The sequence below is a fragment of the Bubalus bubalis genome, chromosome 3 (assembly GCF_019923935.1).
Source record: "Bubalus bubalis isolate 160015118507 breed Murrah chromosome 3, NDDB_SH_1, whole genome shotgun sequence".
Classification (NCBI taxonomy): domain Eukaryota; kingdom Metazoa; phylum Chordata; class Mammalia; order Artiodactyla; family Bovidae; genus Bubalus; species Bubalus bubalis.
The window spans coordinates 131,614,695-131,636,737 of NC_059159.1; the positions used below are offsets into that span (position 1 = coordinate 131,614,695).

A 22,043-nucleotide genomic window follows, 5' to 3' on the forward strand; every position below is an offset into this window, starting at 1 on the left:
TGATACGAATAACTGAGTCACTGGAAAAGACCCAGATGCTGAGAAAGACTGAAGGTGGGAGGAGAAGGGGATGACAGAGGATGAGATGGTTGGATGGCATCACTGACTCAATGGACTTGAGTTTGAGCAAGCTCTGGGAGTCGGTGATAGACAGGGAAGCCTGGCGTGCTGCAGTCCATGGGGCTGCAAAGAGTTGGACGCAACTGAGTGAGTGAACTGAAATGAACACAGGAAGTAGGAATCCAACCCTAGGTTGGACAGGTCCTGAGCTGAGGCAGGGAGGAATGGATCCAGGGCAGATTTCCAGCCAACCTCAGGGGATGAGTATGCTCACAGGAGGCTACCTTCAGCCTTGTGGGAGCGAGACCACTTGTTCTCTGGAGGGGAGCAGCAGCAGCTCTGTGAGACCCCCCAGGAAAATGGTCTCTTCACCACACTAACTCCTGTCTCCCATCAGAGCACCCCACAGTCAAACCAGAGGCCGAGGGGGGCTGCTCCGCTCACTCCGTTTGCCACCGAGGATCATGAACCACTTACTACCTGGGTGGCTTTGGGCCCTGGACTTCAGGACCCCCTAGGGGTGGGGTCATGCCCTTCCCATACGCAAGCAGGGAAACTGAGGTGGGGCAGGGCAGGTCAGGCAGTGTAATCTGAATCCCTGGCTCTGGTCACTGCCTCACGGAAGCCCCACCTCCTCCTCTTCTCCTCAGAAGTTACACAACTCTGCCAGCTCTGTATTAGAGAGTATCAACACCACAGTGCTGGCCCCGCTCCTTGTCTGGGGTGTGTAAGTGCCGCCTCTACCTTCACGTCGGGGCAGGGACGTGGGAGGGAGGTTAGGACAAGCACAGGCTGGTCCCCAGGGCCTGGGCCCCTTCCAGACATGGCTCTGGGACCCTACAGGGCACATTTGGAATTGACCTGACAAGGACAGGTGGCCCAGCTCTCCCTGGGGACCGAATCTGCACTGTGACTGGGTGGCCATGAAGAAGCAAGGCTGAGGGCTCAGAACATCTCTGCCCAGTGCCGGGGGTCCCCTGAAAGTTACTGGTGAGGGGGACATGGGGTCCCTGGGCCAGGACCCCAGGAGGGTCTCTGCCCTCCATGCACAGAGTGACTCCAGCCCATGATGGCTCCTTTAGGGAGGGGATGATGGGCTTGGTCATTTCAAGAGTTTAGCCCTGCTCCCCTTCCACAGACAGGAGACAAGCCCGGCCTGTGCACGGCTCTTCCTGCTCCACTGCACTGCCCCGCCTTGGCAGTTGTCACTCTGGACCATTTTTTTGGAATGCCGCATGGCTTCCTCACTACATCCCAAGCTCCTAAAGACTGAATCACATCTACCCACGGAGAAGCAAGAGCAAGGCTGGGCCTACCCCGGGCACTTGCTGAAGCTCTGTCCATTTCTTGCCCATCCTGAGTGGGGAACAGCAAATGCCTCCCGGGGTAAGCACTGGGTGAAGAGGCAGCCGGAGGCGGAGGGAAGGGAGGCCGGCTGGGAGGTGGGCTGGGAGCAGCCGGCCCTGGTGGGGAATGCCTGCCATTCCTCAATCTGTGCCCACACAGCCGGGATCTTCCACCCACCAGGAAAGGGAAATTGAAAGCATCCCCATCCGACCATGTGAACGCGGCCCAGAGACTGGGATTAGAGGCCGAGCCCCCCAGGGGAGGCCGGGGGTGGTGGGGAGGCCATGTGGCAATGTTCCTCATCAGAGGACAGGAAAGCTGCAGTTTCCTGTTTCCGGTGCTGGGGTCCCTGGGAGCTTCTGCCTGGCAAGAGGCGGCAACAGGCAGCGCCGGGTTTACCCGGTTGGAGGGGATCGCATGTCGGCCACGGGATGCATAGAAGCCAGGCAGGCAGGCAGGCAGGCCAGGGGGCTCAGGCAGAGGTCAGCGGATCTGCTGCGGAGATAGTGGCCGCCCCCTCGGCCGGCCACTCACCCACCTTCCTGGCAGGTGGTGGGCTGCTGGGGTGGTGGGAAACAGCCTGGATCTCTCTCCAGTTGGCTCTAGAAGCCAGGCATCGAATTTCAAGGCCGCCTCGTTGGTGGTGAAATTGAGGCGGGAGTCAGTCCCCCAGTTCTCCAGGCTGGTGTCCCCTGCCTCACCCTGCCAGCCTGGGTGTCCATAGCAGCCTCCGTGACAGCCCCTGGGACCCCCGTGGACAGGGTGTGCTTGGCCCGAGATCCTTCCCACCCAGCTCTGAACCCTCACACCTGGAGACTGACTCAGACAGCCATCAGCAGTGGAGCTCTGATACCTCCCTCCTGAACTGCTGGCCCCTCCAGCACCCAGCTCCTTGGGTGACTCTGCCACCTCGGGCTGGGCTGGGGGCAGGGGCCCAGGGCTGGGGGCAGGGGCCCAGGGCAGGAGTGGGGAGAAATCCCTACAGGCCAAGGTCCGTCTCCCTGCATGGCTGAGCCTCTAGACGGTCTGGCTTAGAAGGAGCTCTCCCTAATCCCACCCCTTGGACCCGAACAGGGAACAAGAGCTCAACAACCCCAACGCCAGGGGCTGGAGGATCAAAAACCTGCCCTCTTCATCTCCCTCCGGGCCCTGATCCAGGCCTAATGGTAATTAGCGCAGCCTCATTACCCAGCCCTGGTGAGGCAATGGCCAGGGACCACCACGGAAGAGGTAATAAAGAGCAGCTGCTGGGCTGGCGCGGGAGCCTTTCTAGGTCAGAGCTGGGCTGGGAGAGGCCAGGGAGGAAGATGAAGTGATTCGGGAGCTTCAAGGCAATGTTCCTGCCTGTCCTCCCCACCGCCGTCCCACCACCCCCCCCAACCCCCCACCTCAGGGGACCCAGGGAATAGGCCCGTCTGATCACTGACCAGAGCCTGCCAGACTGAAGTTGAGCCTCACACAAGAATTTCTGACCCTGACAGGTCACGAGTTGGGGGACCTTCCCAGGCGGCTGTGCCCCTCCCTGTGTGTGGCCACCCCCACATTTTAAAAGCCGGGTGCTTCAGGCAGCTGCTCTCCCAGCCCGGTTGAGATGAAAGGCCTCGCTCATCTCCGCTGAGGGCTGGCCAAGATCTCTGCTAGCTTAACCCCACAAGCTCTGGTCCATCAGGAACAAAGGGACAACAACACGGAAAGACCGCGGGGGCGCCAGCCGGCTGCCGTGGAGGGTCAGGTGGGCCCTGTCGTCACTGAGCACTCCCGGCCAGGTGGGGTGCTCTGGAACCACCCCGAGTGTCAGCCACAGGGCAGGCCACCGGTGTCCCCTGGAGCTTCCTGTCTGCCCAGTGACTCTGGGGACAGGTTAATAGAAATGATCTTCAGTTCCCAAGTGGCTAGCTGAACTGCCTTTTCAGTACATGCCCCCACGACTTTTACTCACTTTTTTAAGGGTTCAATCACAGTCTTCTGTATCTGGTTCACCTGTTGAAAGAAAAACCAGGTGGTGTCAAGACTGGGGGGAGGCTAGACTCTTCCCCAAAGGGGAGAAGAGAAAGGAAATGGGCCTGACAGGGGTGCCCTGAGAGCTCCAGGCAGGGAGGAGCACCCCTAACTGCTGAAGGAATGAGGCAGAGATGATGAGCAGGGAGCTTGAAGGGCGACCAGAGGCACTGTCTTGTCTCATGGCAGTTCTCATCCTGTGGACCAGGGTCTGGAAGGCCAAATGTGGCTGTGTCTGGTGAGGAGGTTGGGTGGGTAGCCACAATGAGTCTGAGGGGCTATGGGTGCAGGTGGGCAGAGCTGGCCTGAATCTCCTTTGTGGCCTCATGGTGAGTGACGTGAGCTCACAGGAGCCATGGCAAGGACCCATTGCAGGGGCACGGTGGCCAGGAGAGAGCTCACAGGGCTGGGACACTGAGGCGCCCGGAGAGATTGAGCCTCCACAAAGACTCCATGTAGCACTTCTCCCAGACAGAAGCCTTGAGAAGGGGAAAGACCAACACCTCAGTCACCCTGGAAATTCCCTGGTGGTCCAGTGGTTAAAGACTGCACTTCCACTGAAGGGCGAAAAGGTTTGATTCCTGGTTGGGGAACTAAGATTCCACAAGCCGTGGAATGTGGGGGGTGGGCAGAGACCCCAGTCACCTTTTCCTGGTTGAAGGCATCCATCCGCTTCATGGCTGTGTCCAGGGCAGTCACCATGTTCAGAAAGTCCTGGTCTTGCTCGCAGAGGGGGTTGGACAGCAAGTCCAAGGATATCTTCACAGCAGATTTAGACATGGCTTTAAGAGATCAAAGTTCAGTGAATTGATGACAGGACAGGCTTCAAGGTCTTGTCTGCAGGCTCCCTGTCCTTCCTGGGGCCAGAGTCTTGCACCTGGATGACCTCCACCCATGGCCACAGGCCATCAAAACCACAGTTACCCCAGAGGCACCAGGCATTGGTCCTCATGGCATATAACATGCGTGCCTGACGCTGCTAACATTCATCGGATGCTGCTTGTGGGAATTCTTCTGAGCAGATTTACCTGCTGCAATGACCTATTTTCCAAACTCTAGATTCTAACAGAATCATTTGGATGGGAAGCTGTAAGGAATCCACATTTCTAGCTCTAAAGATTTATTTCAATAAGCTTGGAATCCAGGAATATGTGTTCGAAAAAATCTCCAAGCAGTTTGGATGTGAGGCTTGTTTGGGGCTCCCTCATGGAAAGAGTAAAACAGTATCTACATCAGGGAGGCAAAGGTACTGTACAGGGCTACAGACAAGATTTTAGACTTCCAACAACTCAACTCTGCCACAGGCGATACCCAAAGAATGGGTGTGGCTGTGTTCCAATAAAACTTTATTGACAAAACTTGGCAGGATTTGGTGTGGCGAGGCAACCTGTTGGCAGTGTTGGAGTTCTTGGCCCCATAGACTTTTTCAGGCCTCTATTACCAGCAAACAAAATCCTGGAGGGGTCGGAAAGGCTGGAGAAGGGCCTTGTTTGCCCTGTAGAGCCTGTACCAGTTTCAGGGGCTCAGGGGAAAACAAATCTTTGAACTATTTCTTACTATTTTATGTCATTACATTAAAGATGCTGTCAATTGTAAGACATGCCATTACTGTATAAGCCATTAAGGAGAAAAAAAAACGCTGCCAATTAAACCAAAGCACACTATTGTAATAAGCACCCTGATTTCTCTTGACTCTGGGAGTAAGCTGCAGATCCCCCCAGCTGAAGGGCAAAATATGAGATGACTGGAAATGTAAACCTCCCAGAGATGTTGACGAAGTAGAGGGAAAAACCCTCTTAAAAAAAAAAAAAGTAAAGTAACTTTGTAGGTTTAGGCACAAACTCATATGTACCTTGACTGGATCATAAAATGGCTGCAGACAACATCACTAAAAGATGAAAAAACTTGGACAAATCTAGAAATGTTTTTGAAAAATTTCTTCCACCTGTTTTTTTAATAGTTGAGGAGAAATCCCAAAAGGCAAAGGTCAGGTGGGAAGACTTTCTTCCCAATTTTCCTTTTCTTTCCTACAGGTGCCACATCTTCATGTGATGTCTCTTTGCTAGAACCACCTGAAGTGAATGAAAAGCGAGTATCTGCAGGGTGGCGCTGGGTCTGGAACTCCACTCTGAGATATGACTGGCCTGCATGAACAGAGGGCCCCCCGCGCTCCACTGGAGCAGCTCACAGCCCTCACCCTAGCTCTGCAGGGTCAGGCGAGGGGCATGGCCAGACCAGTACAAACCAGGAGGCCTGGTGGGCTTTGTACCTTGGACAGCTCGAGGTCTCGGACCCCACGTGAGTCTCTAGGGCCTTAACACAACCCAGGAGTGCCAGGGTTGATGAGGACCCAGCGGGGACTGGTCACACCTCCTTGATCTTATTTTGGACCCACAGCTTCAGACGTGAGATCCTGTCTAGGCACCAGCTCAGGGATTTCCAAGACCAGGAAAGGCATAATCTGATTCCCCCCCACTGTCTGGGGCAGTAGTTTTCAAAGTGGGGTCCCTGGACCAGCAGCATCAGTGCTGCCTGGGAATTGGCTAGAAACACAGATTTTCAGGCCTTGCCCAGACCTGATGACTCAGAGCCTGGGGGTGGGCCAGGCCATCCGTACTACAGCGGGCACTCACTGCCTCTGACACACCAGCTGCCAGGGTGTGAGGCTGCCTGGACTGGGGGAAGCAGGCTTTGTGATGGGTGAGGGCACCACTGTGTCAGGAGGGCTTTCTCTGCCCAGACTCTGCTTCTGACTTGGGACGGAAGAGGTCAGGAATCTGAGGCCCCAGAGGTTGGCCATTTATCCTGGTTTATTTGTTAAAAACCTGTGCTCTCTACAGTCAGAATCCACCTCACAGATCCCTGATGTTCTATTCCTTCCATTCACATTCTGAGGAGTATGGGGAAGCAGGAGGGAAAGGAAGTCCAGGCCGCAGCATCTCCTGCTGGGAAGACAGTAGGAGCCACAAAGAAAGATGGACTCCAGGTGACTCGGAACTAACTCCTACAAAACAAATAATGGATGGACTCAAACTCAGACCTGTGGCTTGCTATACACAGTGTGGAGACACCAGGACAGGAGAGTGGGGGAGGTCACGGCCAGAACCTCCCATCCCTTGGATGAGCTCTGGCAGGAGGCTCTGGGGCACAGACCCCAGAAGCTGGCCTCCACCTGTTGCTGGTGGTGGCTGATGTTCCAGGGAAAGGAGAGAGCGGTAGTCTGCTAAGTGAAACGTGGCCTCATGCCACTTCTCAGGGACATCTGTGGGGCAACTGCTAAGTGCACCTTCTTCAAAGCCAGCCCTACAGGGACTGAGTGAAGAGGGCGACCACCTCTGCCTTTCTCCCATCCAGGCTGAGTGCGGGGGAGGGGTCACCTACCCAGGTCGGCGTCCGTGCTCTTCTTCATGTCCTTCTGCAGCCTTTTGGTCTGTTCCTCCAGCCTGCAAGGCAGTGGTATGGGCCTGGAACCTGGCATCGCCTGGCTGCCTCTGCCTCTGTTCGCCCACCCATCTGAGCTGCACCCTATGTGGGACTCAGGGCTCCTGCCAGGAGGAGGAGGAGGAGCCCTGCTCTGCGAGGATGTTCCTACTGACCGAAGGGCCACTACAAGCTTGGAGCAAGGCCACACACCCAAAGGCTACGAGATAATGACTATTAGGCGGCCACCTCAGGACAGAATTTCTGGCCAGTGGTGGACTGAACTGCCCTGGCTTCTGGGGTGCCGACAGGATGGTCGGTCAGTGGATGAGGTGATGTGGGAAGTGAGACTGGGCAGGACAGCCTTTCCTTTCCCGAGCAGAACCCCCTTCCCGCCCACCCTTCTCAGGGCTGACACTCACTGCTGCAGTTTTCCATACTCTCGTTCAAAGTCTCTCTCCACCTGAAAAGGAAGTGATAACTCAATCACTGGAAGACTGACAGCACGTTGGAAAAAATCTGCCACCTACAAAACTCCTGGCCCGCCCTCCCAGCCACCCCTTCTGCAGAAAACAACGCCATCCAGTCCACACAAGCACTGCTCACAACACAGGAGCCTTGTGTTCCCAAATTAATTGTTTGATTTAGGGTGAAGGCCTCCCCTCCCAGACGGGCCAGCCAGGCAGGTACCAGCAGATCTCAGCTCTGTCTGCCCCTGTAGGGAGTGAGGTTGGGCTGTGCTCCTGACACCCCTCCCCTGCCTTCCCCATGGGTGGAAGGGGGCAGATAAGGGGCTCAGAGTGTGACAGAAACTCCTCACCCAGGCTTGGAGGAAAGTGGGTGGGAACTGGTCCCCTCCCAACCCGGTTTCCTCACAAGTCCTGAGCCTGAGAGGTTCGGGTGGATCGTGAAAGACACAGGATCAACTGTTCTGTGCACTGGGATACTTAGGCCCATCACAAATATCATTATTGACTCAGTAATGCTATCTAAACTCTGGATGAGTTACCAGGTTTCCTCGATATTTAAACTGAGTGGGTGTGTGCCTGGACCCCAATTCCCTGACTGACACGGCAGGTGAAGTGAGGACAGTCACCCGCACTTCTAGAGCCTGGATCTCCCCGTCGGTCATGCGGGGCCCAGGTGGTGGTCTCAGCAGAGTGGCCAGTGGAGTCCCGTGGGAGAACTGAGCATCGCCTCTGCTTCGTCCTCTCCCAAGGAGGCCTAACTGCTCCCTGCACGTTCCCAGAGCCGGCTTGTCGTCCATCAGTCACTTGGCAGGCAGGTGTGCTGAGGGCCCTCACCACACTGAGGTCCCTGGGACAGAAGGGTGTCAGCTGATCAAGGTCACACCACTACTGAGCGGGAGGCCTAGGGTTTGAATACGGACAAGGCAGCCCGGCTCTCAGGTCTGTGCCCTTAACTGTCATGCTACCAAAGTGGGGAAAGCCCCAGCTGATGAACTGAGGCCATGACCTCTGAGAGGGCCTTCCTGGCTGCCACCCAGAGGCTCCTGCTAGGGAGAGCCCTAAATCCTGTCACTGGACATACAGGTTAGAGGTGAGGCACACAAATCTGTAGTTATCATCAAAGACTCATGTGCTGTTCCCCAACACGGGCCTCACGCTCCACGTCTGGATGGAGGTAAATTCAACACAAGTCACAGACTAGCAGAACATTATCCAGGCCAAGGATTTCATGGGATAAGTGAGGAGCATGCTGCCAGAGGGAGTGATTTACTTCAGGACACAGGCCTACTTTGTGGGATAGCAGGACTAGAATGCAGACTGCTAGCTTAGGTCTTTTTTTTTTAAAAAAAAAAAAAAAAAAAAAAACTACATTCACAGGACTTGCCTGGTGGTCCTGTGGCTAAGACTATGAACTCCCAATGCAGAGGGCCCAGGTTCAATCCCTGGTCGGGGAACTAAGACCCCATAAGCCACTTGGCACAAACAAAAAAAAATCAAACTCCCAAAACAAACAAAAAGCCTCGTCTCTGGTGCCCCAGCAGAGTCTTCACGTCTTACAGGCATTTTTTGGCCAAAAAAGTGTAATTGAAATGAAGGTCACCATGGCCGGAGTTTGCTCTCCTGAAGATCAAGAGCAGACAGGAGGGGCCCCGGGAGGTGGCGGGGGGTGGGGGTGGGGGAAAGGGGGAAAGGAGGCCAAAGCCTGGCTTGCAGCACACTCTTGTGCAATCCCCAGGGTGCTGTGCGGGGTGTCAGGGAACCTGGTCTCCCTGGGTGCCACTGCTGGTCCTTGCATGTAGAAGGGCTGCAGGTTTCCAACTGGCTCAGGAGAAACTTGGGGATCTTACACTGGAAGCAGAGAGGTGTGTCGGGTGGGAACTTGGGGCTCTTGCTCTACACACTGACAGCCTAAGAGAAGGTCAAGGATGCTTCACCTCCTGTCTCTGGTAGCCACCTGGGGCTACTTCCACAGCTCACTGTTCCGGAGGTCTCTGGTCCCCTGGGGAAAGATCTAAGAGGCATAGCACCCGGATACTAGACTCTCAGACGATGGCTTAGGGGATCAAGGGACACACTGAAGTCTCGTTCCAAGGTGTATCCGTGCTGAGGAAAGGAGCCAAACACAAAAGATCTGAACATCTTTGGACGTCCAATGCCTTTGCCAAAAAAGCAACTGGACCCCAGTCAACAATGCAAGTGTAAACACATGTGTGTGACCATCAGCGGGTCAGGTCTGGCTGGCGAGGTCAGTGCTGGGAGGATCAAGCACCAAGACCGCCTCAGCATTCATGGAGGCTCGGGGTGGCCAGAGGGGCTGAGCGGCTCATGGCTCATCTCCAGGGCCTGGGCCAGACTGCCGCATAGTAGGAGCTCAGTGGTTGTTAAGTGAGTATGGGGCAGAATTTCTGCCCACTCACATGCATGGGGAAGACAGGAAGGCCCATGGACAGGGCCAGGCTCACATCCTGGGGCTATAAGCTGAGGTGGGGAAACAGGAACCCTGGGCCAGCTGAGAAACTCCCCTTCCAGGAAGCAGCCTCTCTTAGACTTGTTACAAAGGGTCCCTTCACTTTGTATGTGGAAACAGTTCTCAAGGGAAGGATCAACCTGCTGTGACTCCCATCTACTTTGACCTTCCAGAATGCCTGCCTGCCTCGCTGGGACTCTGGGCGTGTGTGAGACCCAGGGAAAGCCTTGCTTTAAAGGCCAAAGTCTGGGACATCCTTGGTGGTCCAGTGGCTAAGACTCCACGCTCCAGATGCGGGCGGTCCGGGTTCAATCCCTGGTCAGGGAACTAAGATCTCATATGCTGCAACTAAGACCTGGTGAGGCCAAATAAATAAATATTAAAAAAAAAAAAAGAAGAAGTCTTCCATCTTCCTGGCTATAGAGGGAGGTACAGTTTCTTTTCTGTACCAAGACACTCCAGCTCTTTGATGGGCTGGGGCAGCGGGAGGGGACTAAGCAGAAGCTGAGGAGTAGGAGGTGGGCGAGTGCCCATCCTTCCATTTCTGTCCCAGGGGTCAGCCCCTGCAGAGAACACACCCTCCCAGCCAAAGCTTTGACAATCCTGGGGTTTGTGTTAATAACCTGGGCACAGGAGAATGGGGAGGGCAAATGCACAATGCTTTCTTTGTGTCTGATGGTTGGGTGCCTCAAGCCAAGAAAACTCCTGGAACTCCCTGAAGATAACATGAGCACTTCTTCCCATGACAAGGGTGCCACGACTTCCAATAACCCAGGCAGCCACATCTGTTCCCTCCCCGAGAGGGCCTGGAAAAACAGAGTGCGTCACCCGAGTTCGGGGGCAGCTGCCAGAGATGCTGAGACAACTGCACGGCTTGGGCCTGTGTGGGGGCCAGGAGGGGGCTGGTGGGGGTGGAGGGAGACTCCAAAGAGGCAGGGTCTAGCTCCACAGATTCAGTGCCTCTGGGGAGTCGAGGAATCAAAGGCCTCTATTCCAAGCCATGAGTTGGCTCTGATTTCTTCTTGAGAGACTGAAGGCCCAGGTGACTGGACTGGTTGGTTGCAGTGGGGAATCCAGCTGTTTGGGACAGGCTGGGTCCTTGGTGGTTTATGCAGTCACGTCAGCTATCATCTCGTTATGTAGTGAGTACTTGCTGAAAGTACTTGTGAGTACTTGCTGCCAGGTACTGTGTTAAGTGCTTTATCTGCTCCTCCTGTGAGATACATCACACATCAATGACATAGGAGCTAGTAACATCCTCACTTCAATAAAGAGAAAATGAAGGATCAGAAGGGCTTCCTTGGCAGTCCAGTGGTTAAAACTCCGAACTTTCAATGCAGGAAGGGGGTGGGGTTTGATCCCTGGTTGGGGAACTAAGACCTCATACACAGCAGGGTGGCTTGACCAAAAAAAAAAAAAAAAAAAAAAAAAAAAAAAACCCCACACACAAACCCCCATGAAACGAAGGCTCAGAGAGGGTAAGGAACTTGCTGAGGCTCACAGGCAGCATGTGGCAGGGCCAGGACGGGAATCCAGACAGAGAAGCTTACAAATACACTCAGTGCTACCCAGTCTGTCTGGAGGAGCTGACGCCAGGAGTAAGAGGACTACAATTCTGTCCCAAACACAACGGACTCTAGGAAGGGAAGAGGGAGGCCTTGGGCCCATCCACAGGCACTGAGTCTGCCATCTGCCTTTCCTCTGGGGAGTCCTGGCCATTCCCCCAAATAGAAGACCCAGAGACTTTCCAACAATGAAGTCTGCCAAGGAAGCTAGAAACTTCAGTCTCGTCTATACTTTTCCATGGAGGACAAAGGCTATTTTGATAAAGGCTGGGATGTTAGGAGACATTTTTGTTTCTTTGCTTGTTTTTTGGTAGTGAGTGCTGGGAATAAAAGACCCTTCTTGAAACCACTTCCCTTTCAGATCTGCCCTGGATTAAACTCTGGAGACTCAAAGCCACACCTTCCCACTTCCTGTGGCCAGCTGCAGCACGCCCAGATTCTCCGCGCCTCAGCCTCCACAGCTGCTCAGCCTCTGCATGGGAGGTAAGCTCTGAGTCTGTCCCTGGCCTGCCTTTGCTTGAAAAACAGGAGGGGTCTTTTAATGCAGGCCCATTTCCTCCTAAGTGACCTGATGGTGGATTTCCCAAAGATGAAGCCAGTGCTCAGATGTGCTCAGAACTTCCCTTGCTGCCAAACCCAGTCCTGAGTCCTGCTGCTGCTGCTAAGTCGCTTCAGTCGTGGCCGACTGGACTGCAACCCACCAGGCTCCTCCGTCCATGGGATTCTCCAGGCAAGGGTACTGGAGTGGGGTGCCATTGCTTTCTCTGGTTCTGAGTCCTGAGCCAAGGTTATTAAGACAAGAACTGCCAATGGCTGGGAAGACAGTGCAGGGCCTCCAGCAGGCTGACCAGTGCTAGGCTTACAGGTACGGTCTCCCACATTAGACCCTTAGGAGTCTTACTCAGATTTGTGGGTGAGGGGTTGAAGAGGCCATTCCTGACGAGAATTTCAAAACCTCAGGTCTTCACAGCCCAAGTGAGAGCACACAAAGCAATGGCAAGGGTCCTGAACGCGAGTCCTAACTCCAGCTCTGTCAGAATTAGGTTAAGACCTTGCAAAGTCACCCCAACTCTACGGCCACTGGTCTCCTTATCAGGAAAACTGGAGGCTGGACTGGACAGTCTCTAAGGGTGTGGCATGTGGGATCTTAGTTCCCTGACCAGGGATTGAACCTGTGCCCCCTGCAGTGGAAGCAGAGTCCTAATCACTGGACCACCAGAGAAGTCCCACAGTTCCAACTTTCTAAGAATCTAGATTTTCCTCCTCTTCTGTTGGGATGATAAAATGGGGATAAAAACTGTGAGCTTAGAAGAGGGTTGGTGTTGATGAGTCGCTAAGTCATGTATGACTCTTTGAGACCCCATGGACTGTAGCAAGTCAGGCTTCCCTGTCCTTCTCCATCTCCCAGAGTTTACTCAAACTCATGTCCACTCAGTCAATGATGCCATCCAACCATCTCATCCACTGTTGTCCCTTTCTTCTCCTGCCCTTAGTCTTCTTTCCTAGCATCAGGGTCTTTTCTAATGACTTGGCTCTTCATATCAGGTGGCCAGAGTATTGGAGCTTCAGCATCACTCCTTCCAATGAATATTCAGGGTTGATTTCCTTTAGGATTGACTGGTTTGATCTCCCTGCCATCCAAGGGACTCAAGAATCTTCTCCAGCACCACAGTTCAAAAGCATCAATTCTTCAGTGCTCAGCATTCTTCATGGTTCAAGTCTCACACCCGAACATGACTACTGGAAAAACCATAGCTTTGACTATAAGGACCTTTGTCAGCAAAATGATGTCTCTGCTTTTTCATAAGAGGGTAGGAGTCAATCATGCCCTTCCTCTGAGTGGCTCTGGGTCCTGCCTAAGAATGAATGTGGCAGCAGAGAGAAGGGGACCTGGGCATCCCAGGGAGGCTCCCTGGGATTTTACGCAGCCTGAGGAGGCCAGTGATATAGGTCTGGGGCACGTCCCTGCTGAGTTTCATGAATGCTTTCAGTAAAGTGCAGACTGTCACAACCAGGCCCCTGTGACAGGCTGCTCAGAAGCGGGGTGTCCATCCTCACCTTGTGACCCACGTCTGCCACCTCCATAATGAGGGGGAGGGGCCCAGGCTGACCTGAGGGAATAAAGTGTCCTGGGACAGGAGGGCCCTGCAAGCCCCCACCTATGCGAGGTCCTAGAGCGACACGACTGGGAATAATAAGGCCCCGGTTCTGCTTCTCCAGTCCCACAACCCGCTGAGTCAAAGCTCCGGTTCTATACAAAGGCTACGTGAGTCTCAGAGTCACAGAACTGGTTACTCACTGTTTTGGGGACAATCTGTTTCTTGGGCTGCCCAATCTTGAAAGGAATCCTGTGAGAGAGACAGAGAGAGATGAAGAGGGAAGTTAGGAGAAATGGGGAAGGACGTGGTTGAAAAGATTCAATGAGGTACGGCCACTTCTCCCCTGGAAGGGGTGCCTCACCTCAGGGCACTCATACCACATGACTGCGGGTCGAGGACCATGAGCAGCCAGGCTGGGCTCCAGGGCAACGGTCCTCCACGGACACGCGGGTGAAGATGCCCCTGAGCACTACTGTCTGTTGTCTAAATACACTGCAAAGGTGAAGCCAGGAAAGCGAGGCACTGTACTAGTAACAGTCGCTACACAGCTTGCGTCTGGGGGAGCGGCTGGGGCCGAGAGGTCACATGCTCACCTGGAGAGTTCTCATCCTTGAAAACACGCCTTTAAAAAACCACCACAAAACCCACTATCACCTCCCCCCAAATAAATAAATACATAGAAGACAAACAAACAAAAACCCCACTCTCATCTGTAGTAGGTGCTTCCCTATTTTTCTACAGAGACACACACTGTGGAGGGCTTCTTTTTTTTTTAAGCTGATTTTAAAAAATATATATTTATTTATATATTTGGTTGCACTGGGTCTTGGTTGCAGCATGTGGGATCTAGTTCCCTGACCAGGGGTTGAACCCAGGCCTCCTGCTTTGAGAGCATGGAGTCTTAGTCACTGGACCACCAGGGAAGTTCCGAAACTGTGGAGAGCTTCTTGTGGGGCTGGGGAGAGACGACAAACTGCAGGGGCATTAAGGATCAGTCAGGCTGAGTTATGTCCCGCAAGAACTGACAACATCTAAATAAAGCTAGCTTGGTGAAGAATCTGAATTCAGCTCAAGGTTGGCTTGAACTTGCTGGGAAGCTCTGCCCCTCAGGTTGTCCACCTGAAAATGGAAGACAGCTTGCCCTGACGGGAGGAAGGTCATGGTGGAAGAGTCTAACCCCACCTCTCCTTTCACGGACAGGCTGCCCTTCACCAGGACTATGCCAGGACTTAATCTCCTACTCTGGGAAACCAGAGGGTTAAACTGGGAGTCTACAAGTCTACAAGCTTCCTTCAGGTGCTGAAAATTCTACGATCCTATAATTTTGAGACTTAAAGAAGCCACAATGCAACCCAACAGCTACAGAAGCACAGGCTTCTCCTACCCAGGCAGGAGGGAGGGAAGCCTTCCTGGCTGGGATCAGCTCAGGGAAGAGCCCTCGGGGTACAGGCTGGACCCCCTCAATGCTCTCCTTCCAGGCTCAGGACCAGTGGGTCCCTTCCATTCAAACCTCCCGCTCCCACCGCATCCCTCACCCCCTCCCTACACACATCCCTCTCCTGGAGCCTGACTTCTGGCCCGCACTGACCAACACTGCCACTAAACCCAATGGTATAATTAACCACCGATAATAACCCCAGACAACAATCTGGTTGAGAGGATGGGCCAGCCTGAGTCACAGTGGTTTAAATTTAATTTCTGGAGGACATCCTGTTTATTGTTAACCCAGCCCCATAATTTGGGAGTGTTAACCCTTTGGGGGCTGGCTCATTCACGTGGCTTCTGTAAACAAATCAGCTCTGGCTGTGTCATTACCAGGGAAAGGGAAGTGATGGAACCAAAAAGGAAAGGGAAAAAAAATGAAATTGCCATTTCCCTTTCTCAGACCTGAAGAAGACAGGTTAAGAGGAGAGCCTTAGACTCCTCCCCCTCCCCCCAGTTACTTTTCCCCAGATCAGGGACTCAAGCTGATTGACACAATGGTTTTGGACAGTGAGACACTGCCTTCAAGGACCATTTTGGTAACAGTGCAAATGAGGTCCTGGTGGCATTACAAAAGGACTGATCCTTCTCTGTGGCAAGCATACGGCCTATAAAAAGCTCGAGACCAGGAATCAGAAACCCTGGTCTCTGCCTCTGACTAGTTTCTTAGACAAACTATAAAACAAAGGAGTTGGACTATATGGCCCTTTCAGCTTATCTAAAACTTGAATTCTACACTGAATTCTCCCTTCCAAGAATGTGGGGAGCAGGATGAGAATTCTAAACACGACTCAGAGCAGTCGTCAAAGTGATTCTAACTCGGCGTCTAGTACTACTGCCTCCCTGGTGGCTCCGACGGCAAAGAATCCGCCTGCAACGCGGGAGACCTGGGTTCCATCCCTGGGTTGGGAAGAGCCCCTGGAGAAGGGAATGGCAGCCCACTCCAGTACTCTGGCCTGGGAAGCCCCATGGACAGAGGGGCCCACATGCAGGCTACAATGCATGGGGTCGCAGGAGTCGGACGTGACTGAGCAACTCACACACACACAACATTACCACCAACTAGAGACAAAGGAATTAGGAACTTCGATTCCATTATTTGTGGTGCCACAGCCTCTCTCTCTCTAAATCTTAATTTAGAATCACGGTATTTTTAGAGCTGCGAGTTACCATAGAAATTTTTCCAGTTCAACCCTCTCATTTGGTGGATGGAGAAGGAGATATGGAGGGGCGCAGTGACGAGCCCAGGGTCATGCGACGACAGGATGCAGAACAAACTGTCAGGGCCTCGATTTGTCCATATTTCTCTCGGCTACTCAGAATGCAATACTCTTTCACAAAAACATATTCCTTCATGTATATTTGAAGACGTTATGAAAAACCATCTGACCACAATACCTCATCCTAAAATACTATGGATTTTACAAAGGGTTCATGGTTATGAGACAGGAAACGAAAAGAGGACCGTGTTATCAGGAGAAGGAGGCTGGTGCTGAAAAGGGTGCTTCTACACACGAGAGGCTACACGCACCGTGTAGACGGAGCCAGGTCTCTGGAACCTCACTGTCAGCAACTGACAATCACCTATAACTTTATCATTTAATTCTGATTAGGTTTCAGTTCACCTCTTCAAAAGCTATCTCCCTGCCTGAAGAAAGCTTTTCTTTTAAAAAAGTTACTTTTAATTTTAAAAGGTTTAGGTTTACAGAACAACTGTGAAGACAGTCCCTAGCTCCATATATTCCACACCCAGTTTTCCTTATTATTAACCTCTTACAGTTGTATGGTATATTTATTACAATTAAGAAGCCAATCCTGAGATATCAAAGTCTATGCTTGACTCAGATTCCCTTAGTTTTGACCTCAGGTCCTTTTGAAGTTCAGGATCCTAGCCAGGCTACTGCATTCCATTTAGTTGTTAAGTCTCCTTAGCCTCCTCTTGATCTTTTCTCAGACCTTCCCTGTTTTCTGATGACCCTGACCATTTTCAGGAGTGCTGGTCCAGGTATTCTATGGACGGTCCCTTGGTTGGTTTGTCTGCTTTTTTTCTCATGACTGGATTGGGGTTATGGGTTGTAGGGGAAGAAGTAACAGTGCCATTCCCGCCACATCACACTGAGGGTTTGAGCTATCAATGTGACTTTCTGAAAAAAAAAAAAAAAAAAACAAAAAAAAAAAAACATTAACCATTGGAATTTTCTAAAAAGTCTTTACTGACTTTGTAAATAATATTTCTTCTGATCTGTTTTGCTTTTTTTTTGGCCTTAAGGCATGTAGGATCTTAGCTCCCCGACCAGGGATCCAACTTGCACCCCCTGCACTGGAACGCGCAGTCTGAACCACTGGACTGCCAGGGAAGTCTCTCAGTGTGACTTCTTACAGACGACGTGAGCCTCGGTCACTGGGCTGAAGCAGTGTTTCCCAGGATTCTCCACTCTATGGTCACTTCCCACACCCACGCCCTGGTATGCCCCCTCCCCTCTTTGGAAGGAAGCCACTATGGAACAGCCCATACTTAAGGAGTTATACTCCGTCTCCTGGAGGGCAGAGTATTGGCACAAGTTATTTGGGATTCTGCACAGAATTCTGTTCTTCGTTTATTTCTTTATTCAGTCATTTGTATCAGTATAAATGCATATTTATTTTATATGAGTTATAATCCAATACTACTTTACTTGTTCTTCCAACTGTTCCAGCTTTGAGAGCTCCTCTAGTTGGCTCCTGTGTCCTTCTGACACACCCACATCAGTGTGTGTGTGTTTTGTTAGTACTTCCTTGCTTTCTGGACAACAAGATGCTCATTGTGTACATTTCCTGCACCAGCCCTAGAACTGGTGAAGGAACTTCCGAAACCAGCAGTCACTGTGCCTCTGTAATATGGTCTCGCTCTGCCTTTTAGCGTCCTTTCTCTTTCATCCAATACAGCTACCACCGATTCAGCCAAGTGGCTGTCCATTTATTCCCCAAATCCTAACTCCCTGTCCCAAAGTGGGACGTCCATTTTTTTTTTTTTTTTTTTAGCATCAACACTGTCATTTACAATTTCATCAGGACAAAAGGTATAAAACTTGGGGCAACTGGGACATATAGCCATTCCACCCACAGGGAACCCTCCCCTTCTTCTGGTTTCATCAAAGCTGTTCTGAGTCTCAAACTTCGCTGACCTTCTTTGAAATGTCGATGACTTTATTTGGCATTTAAAAATATTCTACCTTCTACAGTTGATTACAGTTCATCTCTTTAAAAAGTAAACATGCTCATGAGAGAAAACTTAAGAAATACAGAAAAGCCTAGAAGAGAGAAAAAAGAGAAAGAAGGGGAAAAGAAAAAAAACCCCAACAGCCCCCAGTCTCCTATAGAAAGACAACCAAGGTTAACGTTTTGGTGTTAATTATATTTGAACATTTGCAGGAAAAAAAAACAAAAACACAAAACGAAACAAAGCTTGAAGCAGATATGCCAAATGTTAGTAGTTAATTCCGGGTGGTGAGAATATGATTACTGTTCTCTTCTTTGCACTTTCCTTATTTCTCAAATACGCTTAAGAAAAAACTTACTTTTTTTTCTTGACTATAAAAATAACACCTGATCAGTGTCAAAAACTTGGAAAACTATGAAGAACACAACACAGATACAAACACACAAAATCCCAGAGAAAAAGTACCAACTTGAATCTCAGTGTACATGAGTGTGTACACGTATGCACTACTTACACAACTTTTAAAAAATAAAGGGACCATATATCAGGAGTGTTTTTATATGCCAATTTAGTTTTCATTGGCTTTTTTCTTTTTTATTATTTGAATTAATTTATATTATTTGTTTCTAATTGAAGGATAACTGCTTTACAATATTGTATTGGTTTCTGCCATACATCAACATGAATCAGTGATAGGTATATATATATTCTCTCCCTCTGAAACTCCCTCCTACCGCACCCCACCCCTCTAGGTTGTCGCAGAGCCTTGGTTTGAGTTCCAAGTCACTCACCAGATTCCCACTGGCTATCTGTTTTACATATGGTAATGTATATGTTTCCATGCTTCTGTCTCCATTCATCCTCGTCTTTCCCTTCCGTGTTCATAAGTCTGTTCTCTACGTCAGCATCTCCATTGCTGCCCTGCACCATCTTTCTAGATTCCACATGTATGTGTTAAAATATGACATTTGTTTTCTCTTTCTGACTTCACTCTGTATAATAATTAGCCTGACTTTTAAGAGCTATTTAAAAGTATTTCATTAATCAACTGTACCACTAGTTTTCTTTTTGTGCTCACATCGCTCACTTACTGTTCAACTGCTTCAAGTTTTTCTTCTCTTGAAAATGAAAATGAATGGCTAAATCTTTGGGCACATCAAGGATTAGTTACAATTGGTTGGAATTGCTGGGTCAAAGGATATCTGCAGGTTCAAGGTTTTGATTCACTTGCCAAATGGACCCTGAGACAGATTGAAACAGTTTACATATTTTTAAAGGACTGAAATAGTTTATTTCAAAGTATATGATACTTTGGACAGTGTATCAGGATTCTTTTCCTGGCTTACTGTTTCCCTCTCCATTTTACATGTGTGTGTGTGTGTGTGTGTGTGTGTGTGTGTGTGTGTGTGTGTTTAACATACAGAGGCTTTTAATTAGTATGAAGTCAAAAGGACCAAGTCTATCTTTTTCCTTTATGATTTCTTCTTTTGATATCCTACAAAGACCTGCCTCCTCCACCCCAACAAGAAAAATTCATGTAGATTTACTTTATTACTTTGATGACTTCCTCTTTAAGCTTTGCTCTTATCAAAGCTATACATGTGCATTGTTTAATAAGGGAACAATGTTTGCTAAGCAAAACATTAGGTTCTAGGCTCCCCAGTCTCACTCAGTTGCTTAAGATAAGCACTTCTAACTTGGCTGTTCTTTTTTTGTTGTTGTTGTTTGATATGTACCTTTGCATCTTTAAATAGAAAATGTGAGCATTGCCCCTCGTTGATTATTAGGTTTCAGGTCCTAGCTACTGACTTTTTATCGTGGAAGATTTAACTAAACAAACACATGCACCTCTTTTGGGTCTTCACCCCTATTACCAAAGGCATATTTGCAACTCTGTCTTCTCAATAGAGTTATACTGTGATCTGGTTAGATTCATATGAAATACACTATTAGGAACATAATGTGATTTGTTTTCCTTCCTGCGTGTGGCAGCCAGCAGACTGTTCAGCCTCAGCCAAATCTTCAGGAGACAGCAGAGTTCCCGAGCCAAACTCCCCAGATGAGCCACTCCCAAATTCCTGACAATCAGAAACTGGTATTGTTGGGAGGCACTGTTGGTGGTAGGGTGGGGGATGGGGGGGGGGGAAGGAGGTAATCTGTTACACAGCAACACAAAACTTGGAACACTGCATAAGTTTCCCTAAAAATAGTTTTTACTTTCACATGCTTAATTTTCTATGTTTAGCACTAATCCTCTCTCAATTGTCTAAATCTACTCAGTACATTCCCTTGTATTAGGTGTTCTATCATCTCCCCTTCCTGAAAGTCTCTACTGGAGCATTGAACCTAGTCTGGATGGACTGCCTCTCCTCCTGGGCTCTCCCATCACCATCTTTACAGGGATTTCTTTGGCTTCTCTCCTAGGAGCTTCTCCACCTGGACTATGGGTCTTCCCCTTTCTTGGTTTACTCCTCATTTGGGTGGGTAAAGTGTGAGGGAGATCATTTAAAAATATATATATTTGGTTGTGCCAGGTCTTAGTTGAAGGATGTGGAATCTAGTTCTCTGACCAGGGATTGAACCCAGGCCCTCTGCATTGGGAGTGTGGAGTCTTAGCCACTGAACCACCAAAGAAGTCCTGGAGATCATTTTTGAGACAGCACAACCCAAACTCTTTTTATCCTATCCTCAAGCTATAGTTAGTTGACTGGGTATGGAATTGTAGGCTGGGAATGACTTCTTCCAGAATCTCAAAGGCACTGGTTCCTTGGCTTCTTTTTTCCCAGTACCGTTTAGGTGGTGAAGTCTGAAGCCACTCTGATTCCCAAACCTTTGCATAGGATCTGCTTTTTATTTTCTTCATGCAAGCTTCGAGGATCAGATGTGCATCCTCTGCAATGCAGAATTTCACAACGATGTACCTTGTGGTGTTTTTATCCATTGTGCTGGGGTATTCACAGGACTCTGTCAAGCTGGCCATTTATAATCTTTAGTTCTTGGATTAAAGGAGACTTTGTTGTTGTTGACCCATTCCCATTTTCTGTTTGCCTTTTAAAAAAATTTCTAATTCTGATGCTGACCTTGGTTGGTCCTCTAATTTCTCTTTTTTTTTTTTCAATGTTTCCTTACTTTTTAATATTTCTAAAGAGATTTTCATTTCTGCTATCACGTTTTTCTTTTCAACAGCTCTTCTTAATTTTCAGGATGTCTTTTTTAAAAAAAGAGTAACCTGTTTTTACTTATCAGATGCTTTATCTGAAACTTTCAATGAGAGCTTTGAAAAGAGCTTCCTCTTCCTTTAGAGTCTCAGTTTCCCTTCAAGTTGCTCTTTTGGTTTGTTTTAGTCTCCGTTTTTCACACTAAATACGTCCCTTGGACGAACAGTAATTCTTGGTTATCTTCTCGAGTATATGACTAGAAGCCAAAAGGCAGCTGTGAGTACATGAATAGTGTCTGTCTATTGTGTAGGATGATCTGGCTGAGAAGTCTTATAGGGGATCCTTGATGTCAGTATCTGGTCTTTTCTCTGAGGAAGGTGAAATTCCCTAGAGAAGATTTTTCCACTCCCATCCACTGGATGTAAAGACCCAGCTCACTGTTCTGGGATCTCAGGGAGTAGACGAGGCCCTGTGTGTGTGTATGTGGGGAAGGGGTGTGTCAGCACTCCATATGCATTCATCCACTTCATCCCCTATGAAGTCCTACCCTCACCTGTACCTGAAGTGGGTCTAGGTGTTGTGGCCCTGAAGCTTACACAATTCTGCATGCCCTTTTAAAGAAAGAGATTCCAAAACTGCAAATGTAAAATTAGGTCTGAAAGTGAATGTTTATTTAGACAGAGAAAACAGCATAATAAATTACAAGTTATAAAACCTGACAAATAACATGAACATCAGAAAATCAAGAATAACCTAATATTTTTATTAATCATCTGCC

At 49.9% G+C, this 22,043-nt stretch overlaps 1 protein-coding gene across 5 annotated transcripts in view; it reads right to left on the reverse strand.

Moving 5' to 3' along the window:
- EGR3 (early growth response 3) overlaps positions 1-22,043 on the reverse strand; it is an 83,524-nt gene that overhangs the window by 9,391 nt on the left and 52,090 nt on the right. For 2 of the 5 annotated variants that reach the window (XM_006040945.3, XM_044940124.1), the window contains exons 2-6: positions 13,627-13,675; positions 7,248-7,288; positions 6,787-6,848; positions 4,051-4,187; positions 3,347-3,387 (exon numbers count right to left, since the gene is read on the reverse strand). In XM_006040945.3, the coding sequence (XP_006041007.2) occupies positions 3,347-3,387; positions 4,051-4,187; positions 6,787-6,848; positions 7,248-7,288; positions 13,627-13,675 (330 nt within the window). The remainder of the gene's footprint in view (positions 1-3,346; positions 3,388-4,050; positions 4,188-6,786; positions 6,849-7,247; positions 7,289-13,626; positions 13,676-22,043) is intronic. The other 3 variants (XM_025279191.3, XM_025279193.2, XM_025279192.2) reach the window with 2 other exon arrangements.